We start from the raw sequence: 14,573 nt of genomic DNA, 5'->3' as shown, positions 1-14,573 counted from the left end.
TGAGAGCTGACAGTGCTAGCTGTAAAAACAAGCACAATAGAGACTGTGTCAGAACATTCATTTATTTTATGCGAGTTTTTTTTTTAAATGAAATTACATCAAGCTTGCATTTATTGATCACTTCGAGAAAGTATTGTTTGAAACTTTGACTGTCAAATGTTTGATGCTCAGAAATGAGGTAGAGAATTTCAGCCCACCCGTGAAATAAGGAGGTTTCTGAATTCTCTATCCCATCCTCATGTATTTGACATGTTAAGGACTGCACAGTATTTAATTCTTTCTCACTTGCTATTGCAGTCCCGTTCCTCCAGCCCAGGGTCTTCGTATGGGCTCCATTGCTGCCTTCACACTGTCAACCTTTGCTGCTGCCCAGCAGGGACCGGGGTGCTGCAGCCACGTTCCCACCAGTTGAGCCAGCTTTCCTAGCTGTAAGACTAAGACTTTTTAATTATTATTTTTTAATTACTTATTTTTATATTTGATACACAACGCCATATAAATCTGATAAACATGAAAGACAGTAATATTCCTCTAAAGTATAGCATGGAAAGGGTTTAATAACCTAGCCTGTTTTTGGTTTATTTTTCAAACCAATTTGTCATTTGAATACAGATTAAAAAGCCCCTTGTGTTCCCCTCTGCTCTTCTGGAAAATCAGATAAAGCAAAGCAAAAGTAGGTTACTCTTCCGTTTTGCTTGCCTTCTTTCTGAATATGAATCTTTTAAAAAGGGTATTAAAGCTTGGAAAATGTGATGCTCTTTATTTCACAGCCGGCCTTTGCTCTGAAAAACATCAGCTGGGTAAAGTTACCTGATACAGTTTAGAAAACTTGGATGTTTCTAAAATGAATGCCATTGGTAACAAAATTAAAAACTGGTTGGAGAACCAGTTGGTGTGTAAAACTCAGAAGGGAGAGAGCTGTCTCCCTTCAGGAGTGCTGCCCACTCTGCAGTGGGGTCGGGGCAGTGCCGTGGTGCAGTCCATGGGAAGACAAATGCAGTTCAGTTGTGTCAGTCCTGGGGGTTTCCTGGTGGAGCTGAAATGCAGCCCGGTTTTGGATCCAATTAGATAAGGAATTCTGTGCGTCTGTAGCGGTCGATTTTGTGCACGTCTGCAAAGTCAGGGAACGCAGAGCGTTCCATTGCTGCTTCTGTATCCTCAGAACAACAGCACTGCACAGGCTGCAGGCTGAGCTGTGCGTGTGTCCCAGCTGTCTCTTCTTCAGCTTTCTCCTCCCAGCCAGCACGAATACCGGTGGGTAACACTTGCTCACAAGTGCTAACACTCACATGAATGTTTTTGGTCATTCTCCTTTCATTTTTCTTCTCCTGTTCTTCAACAGTACAGTAAATGTAAGGAAATCAGATTACTACTGGAGGTTCCGTGTGTCCTGAATAAAAAAGGCCCTTCCTTCCTCCCCCACCCCTGAAACTTTTCTTTGTACATCTGCTGAACATTCATGTGTGTCTCAGCACAGCAGCAATACCTGTTTTTTCCAAAGTGCCTTACCATGGGAAATGTTCAAGGAAGGACTAAACATCTCAAAATACAAAATGTTATGCTATCTGTGTTTGAGGGGAATTACGAATCCCATATTGGCTGACGTGGCTGCATCTTATTGCTGTAGGACCTTTTAACTCTCATTCCTGTTTTGATGCATTCTTCAACTTTTCTGCATCTTGTGCTGTTCTGTAACAAATATTAGAAAGCAAAGTGCTGAGGTCCATGTGAGCTAAATTGAACTCCTGTTACAAAAATTATGAGGGTCACTGTCTTTAACCAACATGAAATTGCAGGCAAGTGCTCAAATTGCTATCTCAAAGCAAAGACAGATTTTTACATTTTCCTGTTGAATGGATATAACGTTGGAAGGCAGATTTTCATCCCCAGAACGAGGATACTGAAATACATTCTGTGTTGCTCTTACAGCAAGCGTTGCCACGTAATCTATTTGTCTACTTTATTTGCTGTGGAGTGGATAAAGTCCTGCAAAGATGAGAACACAACCAGGTGGGGAGAGCCAATTCCTAAATGTGCTGTGGGTGGTTCTGCAGACACGAGATGAAATTCTGGATCGATTCACCCTCGTAGCAGATCTTGTAGATGGTTGTGAACAACGGAAACCTAACAGAAGCATGGGAAAAGAAAAAGTTTTGAAAGTTCACACAAACACATTTTGGAAATGTAATGGAAAAAGCATCTAGCTTTTTTTGTTGCTTGTTACATCAGAAGAAAAGTATCTGAAAACGTTTTATTTCTCTAGAAACTTTGCTACAGTAAAATTTTTACCTGGATTGGAAGATTATAAATGAGCACCATGAAGACAAACCAGTAGGAATGAGGTTAGGATAATCAAGGGAGCTTAAGGACAACTTTGGAGGTGACAAAACAGAAGTTGTTTTAGAGACAAAGCTGTCCTCTGCTCTTGTTTACTGAAAAATCCTGACTTGCATATCCCCTTTTCCTTTCTCTGTGTAAAATGCGTAAATAATTTGTGTTCATTACTGCTGTCTGAAAGACAAAGACTGGAAAAGAAAATGCTTTAATGATTTTCTTTTCTTTTTAAAGGCAGTGCTACTTAAAATTTCTGTATCTGTTTAGATTCTAATAGATTTATCATTTTAAATGAATCTATGTACTGCTAAAGTAGGACAGGCTTTAAATTATAAATCCTATATTACCATCCAAATAATTAAAGTATTACTTTAACTGAATTATCAGCTTCTTTTGTGGCACTGAGGCATTGATATCAGCACATATTATTCAATGTGTGTAAAATAGTTTGCTCGTGAGCAGACTCCTGAATTTTTATATTGAGATTATTTGCACTAGGAGCAGTATTGCAAGCTGTGATGGTGGTATAATGAGAATGATAAATCCTTTGACCCATAGATCACATTCTTAACCTTGCTCTATCTATGTGTTTCAGTCTTGCATGGTGTGAGCCAGTGATATCTGGGTAGTTCCTTTGGACTTCTCTGGTGGATTATATGCCTGTGGCTTGTTTCTTTTGAGGTTGTTTTACCTTCATCCTATTCTACTGATCATGGCAATGAGGAGTTGGGCTGAGTTTCAAGGTGGCCCAAGATGTAGAAAGCAGTTGTTACAGAAATGAACAGGACAGTTGACCACAAATAGCAAGAAGGAGGTTAGGAATTGTTCATAATTTGTGGCCATACCCGGTGAGTCAGGTTTTGTTTTAAATCAAAACACTTACTTGTCAAGCATATTTTTCTCTTTCAGAATCTTGTAGACTTCAGCTGAAGTCTGAGGACCTTGTAGTTTTTGTCCATTCAGCATCTCCTTTTCCAATTCCTCAATGGACTAGAAGAGAGATTACTTGGATCAGAGGGAATACTTCTGTAACATCAACAGTTACCAAAAAGGTAAACAACTAACAGTGCCTTTATGAAAACAAAGAATTTCTTTCTTTCTTTTTTTTTTTTTTAAAGCTTAAAATATTTCAAAATCCTTCTTACTTTTCCTGTGCGAGCAAAGGCCTCCGCCACTTTTCTGTTGCGTCCTCCATAGCAGGTAGTGATTAGGTCAGCAACTCCACAGCTTTCCAGGAAAGTGGATATTGACACAGATCCCTTGCAGAAGATCTGGGCAAAGGCCACCATTTCCATAAGGCCTAAACGGATCACTGCTGCCTTCGTGTTATCACCAAAGCTCAGTCCGTCGCAGAAGCCGGCTCCTACTGCTACAATGTTCTAAAAGGTTCCGTGCAGAACAGACAAAAAGGAAATCATCAGGTAAGACGTGTAGTTCATCAGGGTACACAAAGCAAGCTTTAAGAAAATTCCACAATTGTGACTCCACTCGATTCAGCAGGATGGGCCCCAGGTTCATAGAGCCATAGATTCATTAAGGTTGGAAAAGACCACTAAATTCATCCAGTCCAACCATCATCCCACCCCTCCATGCCCCCTAACCATGACTCTCGGGGTCACATCTCCACAGTTCTTTAACACAACACGGTGCCTATGAATTTGTTCTGAGGAAGGCAGGCATCTTTTTACATTTCAAGCAAAAGCTGCTCAACTTTGTTGGATTTTATGAAGCATCCACTGTTATTCCAGGGGGCAAACCTCAGAGCAGCTTGTTTAATATTGTATTGCAATCATGTAGCAACGTGCAATTAATGTTTTTTTCCTGCTAGTTCCAAGCTGGGGCTCATTTCTGTTTGAACTGTTTAAAATAACCTGAATGAAGACATGCCTTCTAACTCTTCTTTGCCAGTCCGTAGTTCACTGATTCTACATTCTGACACTGCAATAGACCAAACCTTGGTTTTGCCTGCAAGGATGGTCAGTAGAATTGGCCTTTCATACAGCTCTAAAAAAATGTATTGGGATCCTAAAAATCTTCCTGGTTCCTCGCCTTGTCCTGCATGTCCCTCTCCCCACCTTTTAATTTGCTGCCCCTACAGAAGCGTAGTTTGTTGTATTTGAGTTATATGTTACTACAAATGCCGCTGATTTTGCTTTGGCACTGCCTTTGCTAAAACAAACAATGATTTCAAAGGGAGCAGAAATTTCCCTTACAACTGAATGAACTCCAGCCTGTAGCTGGAGGCAAAATCTTTGAGTGTAAATACCTTATTCATGTCTAGGTTAAGCAAAACCAAGTCTTCACCAATCAGCAAACTCCTCCTCCAAGGAAAGATGAAGTGTACTGATGCAAATGACTGATTGTACAGAAACTACAAATGGTTGTAGCTTGAGTTCAGTTTTGGCACATTTAAAAACAAAGCCCAAATTTCACTCAAGTGCCCCTGACGTGGAAACTTGATGACTGGTATTTCTTCTGACCCTGCCTGGGATCTCTATGTGGGCATGGCTACACACCGTCCAGATATGCTTCCAGCTCAGAGTGGTGCTTCTGATGCTGCTTTCTAGTGGGTCATTACTTGAAATATGGAAGCAAGCTATTATTTGGAATTACTGTATGTAGAAGGAGTCTTTGTTTCACATGCTTACAACATATATACAAGAAAATATAGTGGACTAAATTCTTCCCTCAGGAACAGAGGTGACTCTGTTAAAAATAAATACAAAAATCAGCTATTTTGAAATGTTTTGCCAGCTGTTATATCTTTAAGCAAGTTTTCTCTTTTTTTTTTTTTTCGTATTGGAGAGCTGACACAGGAAATGTTACATGTTTTGTCCATGCCCACTCAATCATAAGGCAGCAGGACTAACGTTAGACCATGCGGCTTACAGAGGCACAGGCAGGGGTAAGAATTTAGTCCTGATAAAAAAAGAAAATTGGTTTGAAGTCACTAACTTTTAAGGCTCCACAGATCTCCACTGTATCAGTGTCAGGCACTACGGTAATCCTGAAGTTGGGAGTCTGCAGTAATTCCTTAAAGATCTGCCCTTGTTTCTCGTTTTTGCAGCCTGTGGGAAGGAAGGATGAAAGTTAGAGCATTTGTGATGTTCCAGTGGCACAGCAATAAGCACAATGAAATGAAGCCTGAAGTAAGGGCCTAGGGACCTTTGGGTTTTGTGGTCACAGTCACTGGGCTTTGCTGAAGAAGATGCTTGCTCCTGTTGCTGGAAGCATGGGAGTGTAAGCGTTCTTGGCTTTGCTTACTAATGGGCTCTGTGGCTTTCCATAAGGAGAAATGAAACACTTTGAGGCCCCAAAAGCAAGGGGCAAGCAAGCTTCCCTGCACAGTCGTCGCCCTGTCACGGCTTAAAGCTGGGCCAGCAGAAATTAAACTGCCCCCAAGAAAATGAATATTGCCTAACTCTCCTGATCCTATCTCATTCTGTTCATATCTAGTTTCTCTTCCAGCAACAAATGCCCAGCTGGCATGGTTTTCACTATTACTGTAACCTCTGCACAGTAAAAGAACAGTATTGCAATATATTTTTTTCTTCTTTAATCTCCACCAGCTATTGAAGAATGAAACTAATTTCTGCTGACTTCAGAAATGAATGGATTTTAAAACTGCTGGGTGAACTCTTGTAGTCAGGTGCGACCCAGTTCTAGGGAGGGAAGAACAGACTGTGCTACTCTTATTAAACAGAGAAATACAAAGATGGAGAAATATGCCTCAGGGGGTTTGAGCTTCTGATTACACTTTCTTAGATAAACTGCACAGTGTATCGACTGCCTCAGTACCCAGCACTGGGCTTTACAGACAGGTAGCTTTTGGTAACTCCTATATGAATAGGGTTATGCTGTAATATCTTAATGGCTGAAATTAGCTCACAGCCCTCACTACTGGAACCTGCTGTCATTTGGGATCTGATCCCACCAGCACCAATCTCCGTGGAAAGGGAACTGCTCTCCCCTGAATGAGTTTAGCACACACTGCACATATGGCATCGTGCAGAACCTCAACACATCTCATTGCAGGCTGCCTCCCACTGCTGCCTGCAGACACTGTCCTGCCATAGGTGAAGGTAAGCCACAGACAGGAGATGAAATTGCCCTTTGCAATAGTTACCAATGGTGGTTTCACAGAACTTCTCATCAGCCACTTCTTTGGCTATGTTGGCCCCCATAAGCACGCTGATTTCTATTTTCAGCTTCTCTCGAATGAGGTCAGATATGAGCTTCAGCCCTTCAGGACCCTCATCAATCCCCTGAATAAGAGACAAAAGCAAAACCTAAGTACAGGTAAATGACAGCAGCAGCAGTGCTGTTAAAGCAGGTGTCCAATTGCCTGCAGGTCTGCCTGGCTGTACTTGGAAGGTTTTGGGTCTTGTATTTGCTAGCATTAGCCATTAGAGCCAAATGCTCTGTATTTGTACTTTTAAGCACAAATTCAAGGGAAGTTCAGGGAGAAGGTGCAATAAAGTTAACCCTGCAACAGGGCTCACATGCAGTGCTGCTGCCCTGAGGTGTCCTTCTGTGCTGCATTTTTCCTTTGTGTTAAACTCCTGTGGTGCAGCGCCATACTTTTAAAATGAGCTTACAAGCAGTGGCTTCTTTAGCAAGATCCGAAGTATTAACCATAATGCTTCATTGGTATAAGGAGTGTACTGAGCTGTCATAGTTTTTCTGAAGCTGAAGAAAGGAGTAGATTTTCAGGAATGTCCTTCCTCTGCTCACCATCCCCTCCTCTATGTGCTGCTACTTGCAAGATAATTTTGATAGGGGAAAATAAAAAAGGAAAGATCTGATATTATAGTCTGAGAACTTGAATTAAATTTCTGATATTTCGGTTTTAAATTGAATTTTAACATAGTTGGTAGAAGTGGGAGACTACATTTTGCCTTAAACTTCTAGTTTGAGATTCTCATAAAATATTAATTTCCCCTTAATGTAATGATAATCTGACAGCTCTAGCCTTTAAAAAGCGATTACCCTTTTCATTACAAATGGGAAATGCTCCAATTCTGCAAAGTTATTAATATTCCTGTGCAGTGTTTCCACAAACAGCTTTGCACGCACTCAGGATAGGCACGTAGACCCTGTGCTTTCTCTAATTAAGAGTTAACAGAGGCTGAGGTTGGAATATTTTTCCTGGCAGCAGCACCAGCTCATGCAGCCCTCTCTCTGCATTTTCACCTCTGTACTGGTCAGAGTGGAAACTAATCCAGGCTAAAGATGACTGATAACGATGGTTACTTGGCCCAATGGGATTGCCCAATCCTTTCAACTCTCTAGTCACATGAACAGCAGAGGGACTACTGGAGTCTTTGTGAGTTTCCACTCTAGAAGAAGGAAATGCTTACTTTATGCAGAGTGTGCAGCTGAGAGCCTATCCTTTAGTTGAACATATTTACTCCTTACAGGTTGATTCTTATGGAGACAACAACCTACCTTGATGAGTGAAATCCCAAATGCTCCAGGCTTTATGTGACCTGCCATCTGCTCACAGACTCGTCCGATGAACTGATGTGGTAGGACAAACACTAAGATGTCTGTCCCTCTCACTGCTTCAGCCACATCTGGTACAGCCACCTGAGACAAGTGTAACAAGGAAAATGAGCCCCCTCGCACCAGGTGAGAATTCTCACGCCTTGCAAAGTCATACCATTGAGGCAATGTGCTTAATAACCAGCAAGCTGTACCTTCCTCTAAATGCTAGTGTTACTTAGAACAATAATTAAAGCCAGATTACAGAGGAAACAGGAGGTGAATTTAAGTCTGCTCTTGCAATCAGAGAAAATATTGCCCTTAGACACACAGCCTTACAGCATGCAACCTTAAAGCTAGTGGGGCTCCTCACTGAAGAATCAGGATTGCTGCCAGAAAGGCTGCTTGAAAGGAAAAAGAGCCATGTGAGATCAGGACAGAGGGGTTGCATCACCAGAACTGTGCAGAGAGATTTTCTGTCTCTCCAAAATGTGGAGAAACAATGAGAAGTAAAAATTTTTCAGTTGGAGATGGAGATGTGAGGGGCCCTTCCTCCAGTGCAGCCACTTGATCTATGCTGTAGAGATCTCAGAGACTTTGCTAGAGATGGGTTGAGGCTGCTCTCAGATGATGAAAACAAGCTTGTTGATGTGTTCCAGGACTGTGAAAATAACAATGGCAATTCAATCTGAACCCAGGAGAACTGTGTGCCAAGTTCAAATCATGGGAGTGCAAAAATGCAATCCCAGCACATAGTACTGTGTAACATAGTACTAAATATAACCACTCTCCAGGCATGGAGACCCACCACATGCAGCATCTTAACTTCCCTTTACAACTATGGCTGTTCTAAGCTGTTCTAGAAAAGCAGTGCTACTTTCTTTAATTCACAGAGCAGACATTTGGCAAAATCTCAAACAGCCTGAAAGGCCCACTTTGCTTCAGTAGCATTGAATTATCTAGGCTGATTAAGTAGTGGGGTATAATTTGGTATTTCAAATGTATACAAAAATTAGATACCTTTTATTTTGATAGAATTTGTAGCATTATTAATTATAGTAATGCACTGCTATCCTGAAATCACCCAAGAAGCAATAGCTCCCTGCTCATCTCCTTGTAAGCCATGGTTGTTAGTCATGCTGTTGATTTCCTTTTTTAGAAGAAGGGAGAGCAGTAGCTTTCCCTTTTTATCCAGAAGATGTTGTGGGTTTGAAATCTCTTTGTGTAGACATAGCTTGAGGAATAGCAGGCAGAGAGATGCTGATTTGTGCTGGAGAGGAGGATGGCACGTTACGTACCTGTACTTGGCACAGTGGGTGTTTGAAGTTGTGTAACAGGAGACAAGCAGAGGTCACAGAAGTGGGTTATATTTCATACTTGTAATACTGGAGTGAGTTAAGTGGCAAACCAGAATGAATCAGTGTTGCCTTCCTTATATATATATATAAAAAAAGTGCCTTTTTTTTTTCCCAACTTACCACATTTTTGGGCATCTTGTATCCAGGGAGATATTTAACGTTTTCGTGTTCTTGGTTGATTATTTCTGAGAGCTTTCTTCCATTGATGATCTCTTCAAATACCCACATCTTGACAGTAGGATCAAATCTGTTGGACTTCTGGACATTTTTGCCAACAATTCTTGCTATAGCTGATCCCCTTTTAAAAAAAATCAATTGCCAATTGGAAACACAAATTGCTTTCAACATAATATCTCACAAAAATCCTGTGCTATAAAGCTGTTCACATGCTTACTAAGTTTATCAGAAAGTTTTGTGCATTACTCTATATAAAACCAAAAAACTCAATTTAAAATCACAGCAATTAGAACTAGATGTAATAAAGAATCTGAAGTCATATGAAAGATTGCAGAGTGGAAGTGGGATGTACCTTCAACAATGCTAAAAATGCACTATTATAATTAAATATCTATTACTCCTCAGATTATTGTTTTTAATATAAAAACCAACAAATGTAAAGCAATGCAGTACCTTGGGTGATCCTGCTATGACAGCCTGTGTGCATTGCATCTAACACAGATATATGTCAGCTCCCTACCTATAACCAAATAGCTGCAATAAGGGTTTTATGTAAGAGATAAATGCTAAGGAGTTACAACAAAACAAATTTGAACTTGATGGTTTCTCTTTAGATGTGGTTCTAATGATCACTGTAACGGTTTCTGGAGTACCTAACACAACTGAAAGAGGGGCTCCAGTGACAGCATTCTTATCCTCTGACCCATTTGGAACACATTCACAATAAGGAGTGTGAGCAGGATTCAGATATGTTCAGTTTTCCGTAGCTGATAAAGTGCATCCCAGACAAAGTCCAGTGAGGTCTGTGCTGTGAGCAGTTCAAAGGGAAACCACGAGGTAACTTGGCTCAACTCTATTTCTGATGTGGAAGCTTTGCACAGGGCTAATTGCTCAACAGGTAATAAAGAAGAAGGGCTTTGTTTTAATCTTTAACCACAAAGAAATCCCACTGAGGTAAGCTTTCACTTTACCAGAGTGTTGGCTGCATACTATACCCTGAGCAGCCATCATGCTTTCTTTCAAAAAAAAAAAAAAAAAAAAAAAATCAACAAAAACCAAACCAACAAAAAATGTCACTTGTTTTGTTTTGGTTCTTTGTAAGTGTAAAGTAAGCATTTTCAGGGTAAACCTTTATTTCAAGAGCGCTCATATGTTCATAGTATGTTCCTATTATCTGTAAAGTGTCTTGTGTCCTGGTCCTCTTCCCCTGCTCTCCAACAGAGAGCACAGCCAAGGCCTGAGCTGAGGCTGACTTGTGGCTCAGTACCATAAATGTGTATCAGTAAGAAAGCACAAAAGCACTGAGCTGAAGACATATTACGTGTAAAGGTACCTTCATAAACCACAGTATTTTTGTTTGGTTTCTCTTAAAGGAAATAGGAATTTGGAGGAGACAAAGTTTAACATTTAAAGGCACTTAGTAGCCATTAGAGGAAATGGCTATGGAACTATACTGCTCAAAAAGCAGCACGCTGTTTTAACTGGGCCATCGAAAACTCATCCCCACTAATCAGAGCTGGAAAGAAGAATTGCTTTGTCTGTGACGCCAGTGTTCAGCAGACTACACAGGCTTGGCATGGAAGGTCTGCTTGTGCAAACAAAACCAAGGACACTTGCATGCTAAAGACTTTGCCACGCTATTTTTTCTCTCTAAAACCATTCTGTGAAGATTCACAGATGACTGAGAACTCCATTTAGATTATTCTTTTAAAGCGAGTGAAAATGCCAGTCGGTCCTCTTCCTCAGTTATGTTAAATCATGTTGGAAGGGATTTTCATATTGCTAAGAAATAAAGCTGTCACTTATCTGGAGATTTTTTTATCAGTAAATAGGAAAACTTTTTCATTAAGTGTAATTTAAATAAGACCTGCTCTTTCACTACATTGGAACTGGTGAAAATTAGAGCTGAAAGGGCTCCATGAAACCTTTTGACTATCAGCTTGGAATGAACCCTGAGAAGACTTCAAAGCAAGAACATCCCTTAGTTGGAATCAGGTCAGTTGGGTTTGTTCAGTTGAGTATTAAAAACTCTTCAGACTACCTTCTCTCCTCTCTGGGTAACCTGTCCCAGTGCTTTAGCATTCTCATAGCTTTTTTTTTTTTAAACTCTAAGTATCCAGCTGAAGCCTCCCCCGCTTAATTTATGACTACTGAATCATCATGTTTCTGTACACCTTTGTAAAAAGCCTGGCCATCTGTGCATGGTAAAGACACGTGCCTAGTTAAAGCCAGCTCTTCACTGCAGAGAGTCCAAATGAATATAATAAGTTTGGCAGAGCTTTTATGTTCCAAAGAGTGAGACAATTAAATAAACCTTTTAACAAACAGATAACTGAACAATGCTTAACATAAACAGAACCCTTCTTGTGCCTGGCTGACAGCTACAAGATGTGGTGTAGCCTTTGTTTTACTTAACCGCATCAGCCCTGATTCTCCTGACAGTGCTGACTTAGTAAGCCAGTGTGAGCTGCTGAACTTCTGTGGCTGACATGAGCTATTGCGACACGCTGCATCACATGTCAGCCACGTTTCTGAGCTGCAGGAAAGACTCGAGTGCAGCTGTCTGAACTGTCACCCAAATATTCGGGGGAATGTAAGGAAATGGTGTTTGCCAAAGGAAAACACTCTTCTGTGTTGTGCTGAGATTACCTGTACTGTCAGAGAGGCTATGAACAGGTGTGATTTAAACACTAGAGAAAACATTTGTCTCCTTCACAAAAACTTTAAGGTCTATCCATATGATAGGAAGCAAGAGATGAACGCAGACAGGACAAATAAGCAGACTGCATTGAGCCGTCCAGGGGTTTGGGTTCTCAGTATCTTTGTATCAGCTCTTTGCAAGTCGGTACACATTGTGAAAATCAGCTCTCTATACTACAGTCTGAAGGAAAACAACTAATTGGCTTTTGAGAATGTTTTATGGTGAAGGAACAGCCTGGAACGTGGCGTGAGATGCTTGCTTGAGGATGTAGCGAGAGAGTAATTGTTGGCTGATCAACAATGCCAGACATTTGGCTGTGGCTCTTGAGAATCTTGGAAGTAAAATAAGCAACTCGTGTAGGCTTGGATGTCTGTGTTTAAGATAAGAAGAGTGTGGCACGGAAGGGATTCAAGTGCTAGAATGACATGGTAACAGTGGCATTTGAGGAAAAGCTATTGCAGAAATGACAGGGAGGGCTGTATCCATTGGGACAGAGGAGGAGATGCAGCAATGAGCCAGCTGTGTGGTGGTGAGCTCCTGGAGTTGTATGGCTGCATGTCAAAGACCGTGCATTAGAGATGTCATGCACAGGAACCCGTGGTCTGTAAACATGTTATGTATGTGGGCAATTAAGAAGCAGTGGGCTGGTTTTGCACGGCAGGAAGGTAAAGAGCAGTGCTATGCTGCGCTCTCAGCAGATCACAAGCAGCCACTCCTTCTCCTATTGATTTTTTTTTTTTTTTCCGGTATTTGCTTCTGGTAAGCTGTCAGGTATGTAAAATTCTTAAGAAACTTGCCCTTCTTGCACAAAAACAATCCAAAGAATTACCTGTTTGCTAATCCCCAGCACACGCACATACATGTTGTTCGTTTTATTTGTGCTTATGTTATACAAACTGTAAGTAAGATGCAAAGTCCATTGAGACAAGGATTACGGACTTCAGTGGAGGCTGTCAGTGCCAAGGAGATTTTGCAAGCAGTGCTTTCGTCCAAGCAAAAAAGACTGGGTGGAAGCAGATGTATTCCTATAAGCAGGGGCAAGGATAAGCTGGGGACCTTAGCACAATACTTTGACAAAGCTATATCTGTGTATAAAATCTTTAAGTTTGGAAAAGACCACTAATATAATCCAGTCCTAACCCAACCTATCCCCACCATGCCCACTAACCATGTCCCTCAGTGCCACTTCTCCACGATTCTTGAACACCTCCAGGGGTGGTGACTCTATCATCTCCCTGGGCAACCTGTGCCACTGCATCACCACTCTTTCTGAGAAGAGATGCAAAACTGCTTGCCAAAAATGATGAAAGTGAAGAATGCCAGTATGTTGTGCTGTTAAACAAACCCCGAGTCCTGGTTCTTTCAAAGGAATAGGAGCAGTGCTGCTGCTCTGCTAACTACTTTAGGCTGATATTTGAACAGCACGGATTCTGCCACAAACAAACACAACTACTGGCTCAGCTCTCATTCTCCCTGGGATCACGCTGTCCTGGTGCCAGGCTTTCAATGTTTAAGTTCATGCACTTAAGTAGAAGCCTTATGTTTTTCCAATTCTCATTGGCTTCTGCATTTCTTTCTTCTGTTTGCGTTTGCTGCATGCGAACAGTCTGACAATTCCCAATTGGGTTATAATACAAAGAGACCCCCCCCAGCCCGGAGCTAAGAGCAGCTGCTTGCAGAATTTCCTCTTCCCTCTGGGTTATTATTTTAACAGAGCAGGGATGCCAGACCGGTGCAGCCAGTCGGTGCCCGGAGCGTTAACACGGGACAAGCCCCGGCCGGGGGCGGCGGAGCGGCGCGGTGAGCGCTGCCGCTTTCAGCACCATGGAGACCCGCACCCCGCCGCCCGACCCCCGCCGGGACCTGTTGCGGACCCCGGCCCCGCTGCTGGGCAGGGGAGACCGGCACGGCGCTGTGCGGGCCCCCGGCATCCCGTGATGCGCCTAAAGGAGGCGGAGGGACAGGCAGAGAGAAAGAGAGAAAAAAAAAAAAAAAAGGAGAAAATGGGAGAAAGAAGGAAGGAAAAGGGTTCCCTTCACTCACCAGTTTCCCGAACCCACGATGCAGACGCGGAGCGGCGACATGCTGCTGTGCTCGGCCCGGTTACCAGCACCGCCTCCGGCCCGGCCCCCGGCGCCTGCGGGAGAAACGGGCGTCAGGCTGCGAGGGCCCGCGGCCCCGAATCGGTCCTGCCCCCGGGGAGGCGGCACCAGCGCGGGGATGCGCCCTGTGCCCGGCCCGGCGGGGTCCCTCTCGGGGCTGGAAACGGATCGGGCTTCACCTCGTGGGAGGGAGGCGGGGAAGGAGGAGGGATGAGGTGACAGCGGGGGTCTGCGGAGCTTGCTCTGTGTGCCACCTGTCCTGCCAGCCAGATGGATACTGGTTAGGATCATCCCGCAGATGGGGGTCTGTCTCTCCAACACCAGGGAAAGGGGATAAGTGCATTGCAAGAACCGTGTTCAACTGATAAACTGGAACGATGGACTGTATTGCAGCTTCTTATGTCGATGGAAGCAAGG

At 42.6% G+C, this 14,573-nt stretch overlaps 1 protein-coding gene across 1 annotated transcript; it reads right to left on the bottom strand.

Moving 5' to 3' along the window:
• Positions 1-48: 48 nt before the first annotated feature.
• LOC100550137 (glycerol-3-phosphate dehydrogenase 1-like protein) lies at positions 49-14,256 on the bottom strand. The gene is made up of 8 exons (XM_085227664.1): positions 14,098-14,256; positions 9,297-9,474; positions 7,783-7,923; positions 6,461-6,599; positions 5,290-5,402; positions 3,480-3,713; positions 3,218-3,324; positions 49-2,124 (listed from the first exon to the last, which is right to left on the bottom strand). Exons 1-8 carry the CDS (start codon positions 14,136-14,138, stop codon positions 2,028-2,030), a joined length of 1,050 nt encoding a protein of 349 aa, XP_085083790.1. The 5' UTR covers positions 14,139-14,256; the 3' UTR covers positions 49-2,027.
• Positions 14,257-14,573: the final 317 nt, after the last annotated feature.

This window comes from Meleagris gallopavo, chromosome 7 (genome assembly GCF_905368555.1).
Source record: "Meleagris gallopavo chromosome 7, MGAL_WU_HG_1.1, whole genome shotgun sequence".
Lineage (NCBI taxonomy): Eukaryota > Metazoa > Chordata > Aves > Galliformes > Phasianidae > Meleagris > Meleagris gallopavo.
Note: the sequence above shows the minus strand (reverse complement) of the source record. Positions and strands in the feature narration are given on the sequence as shown.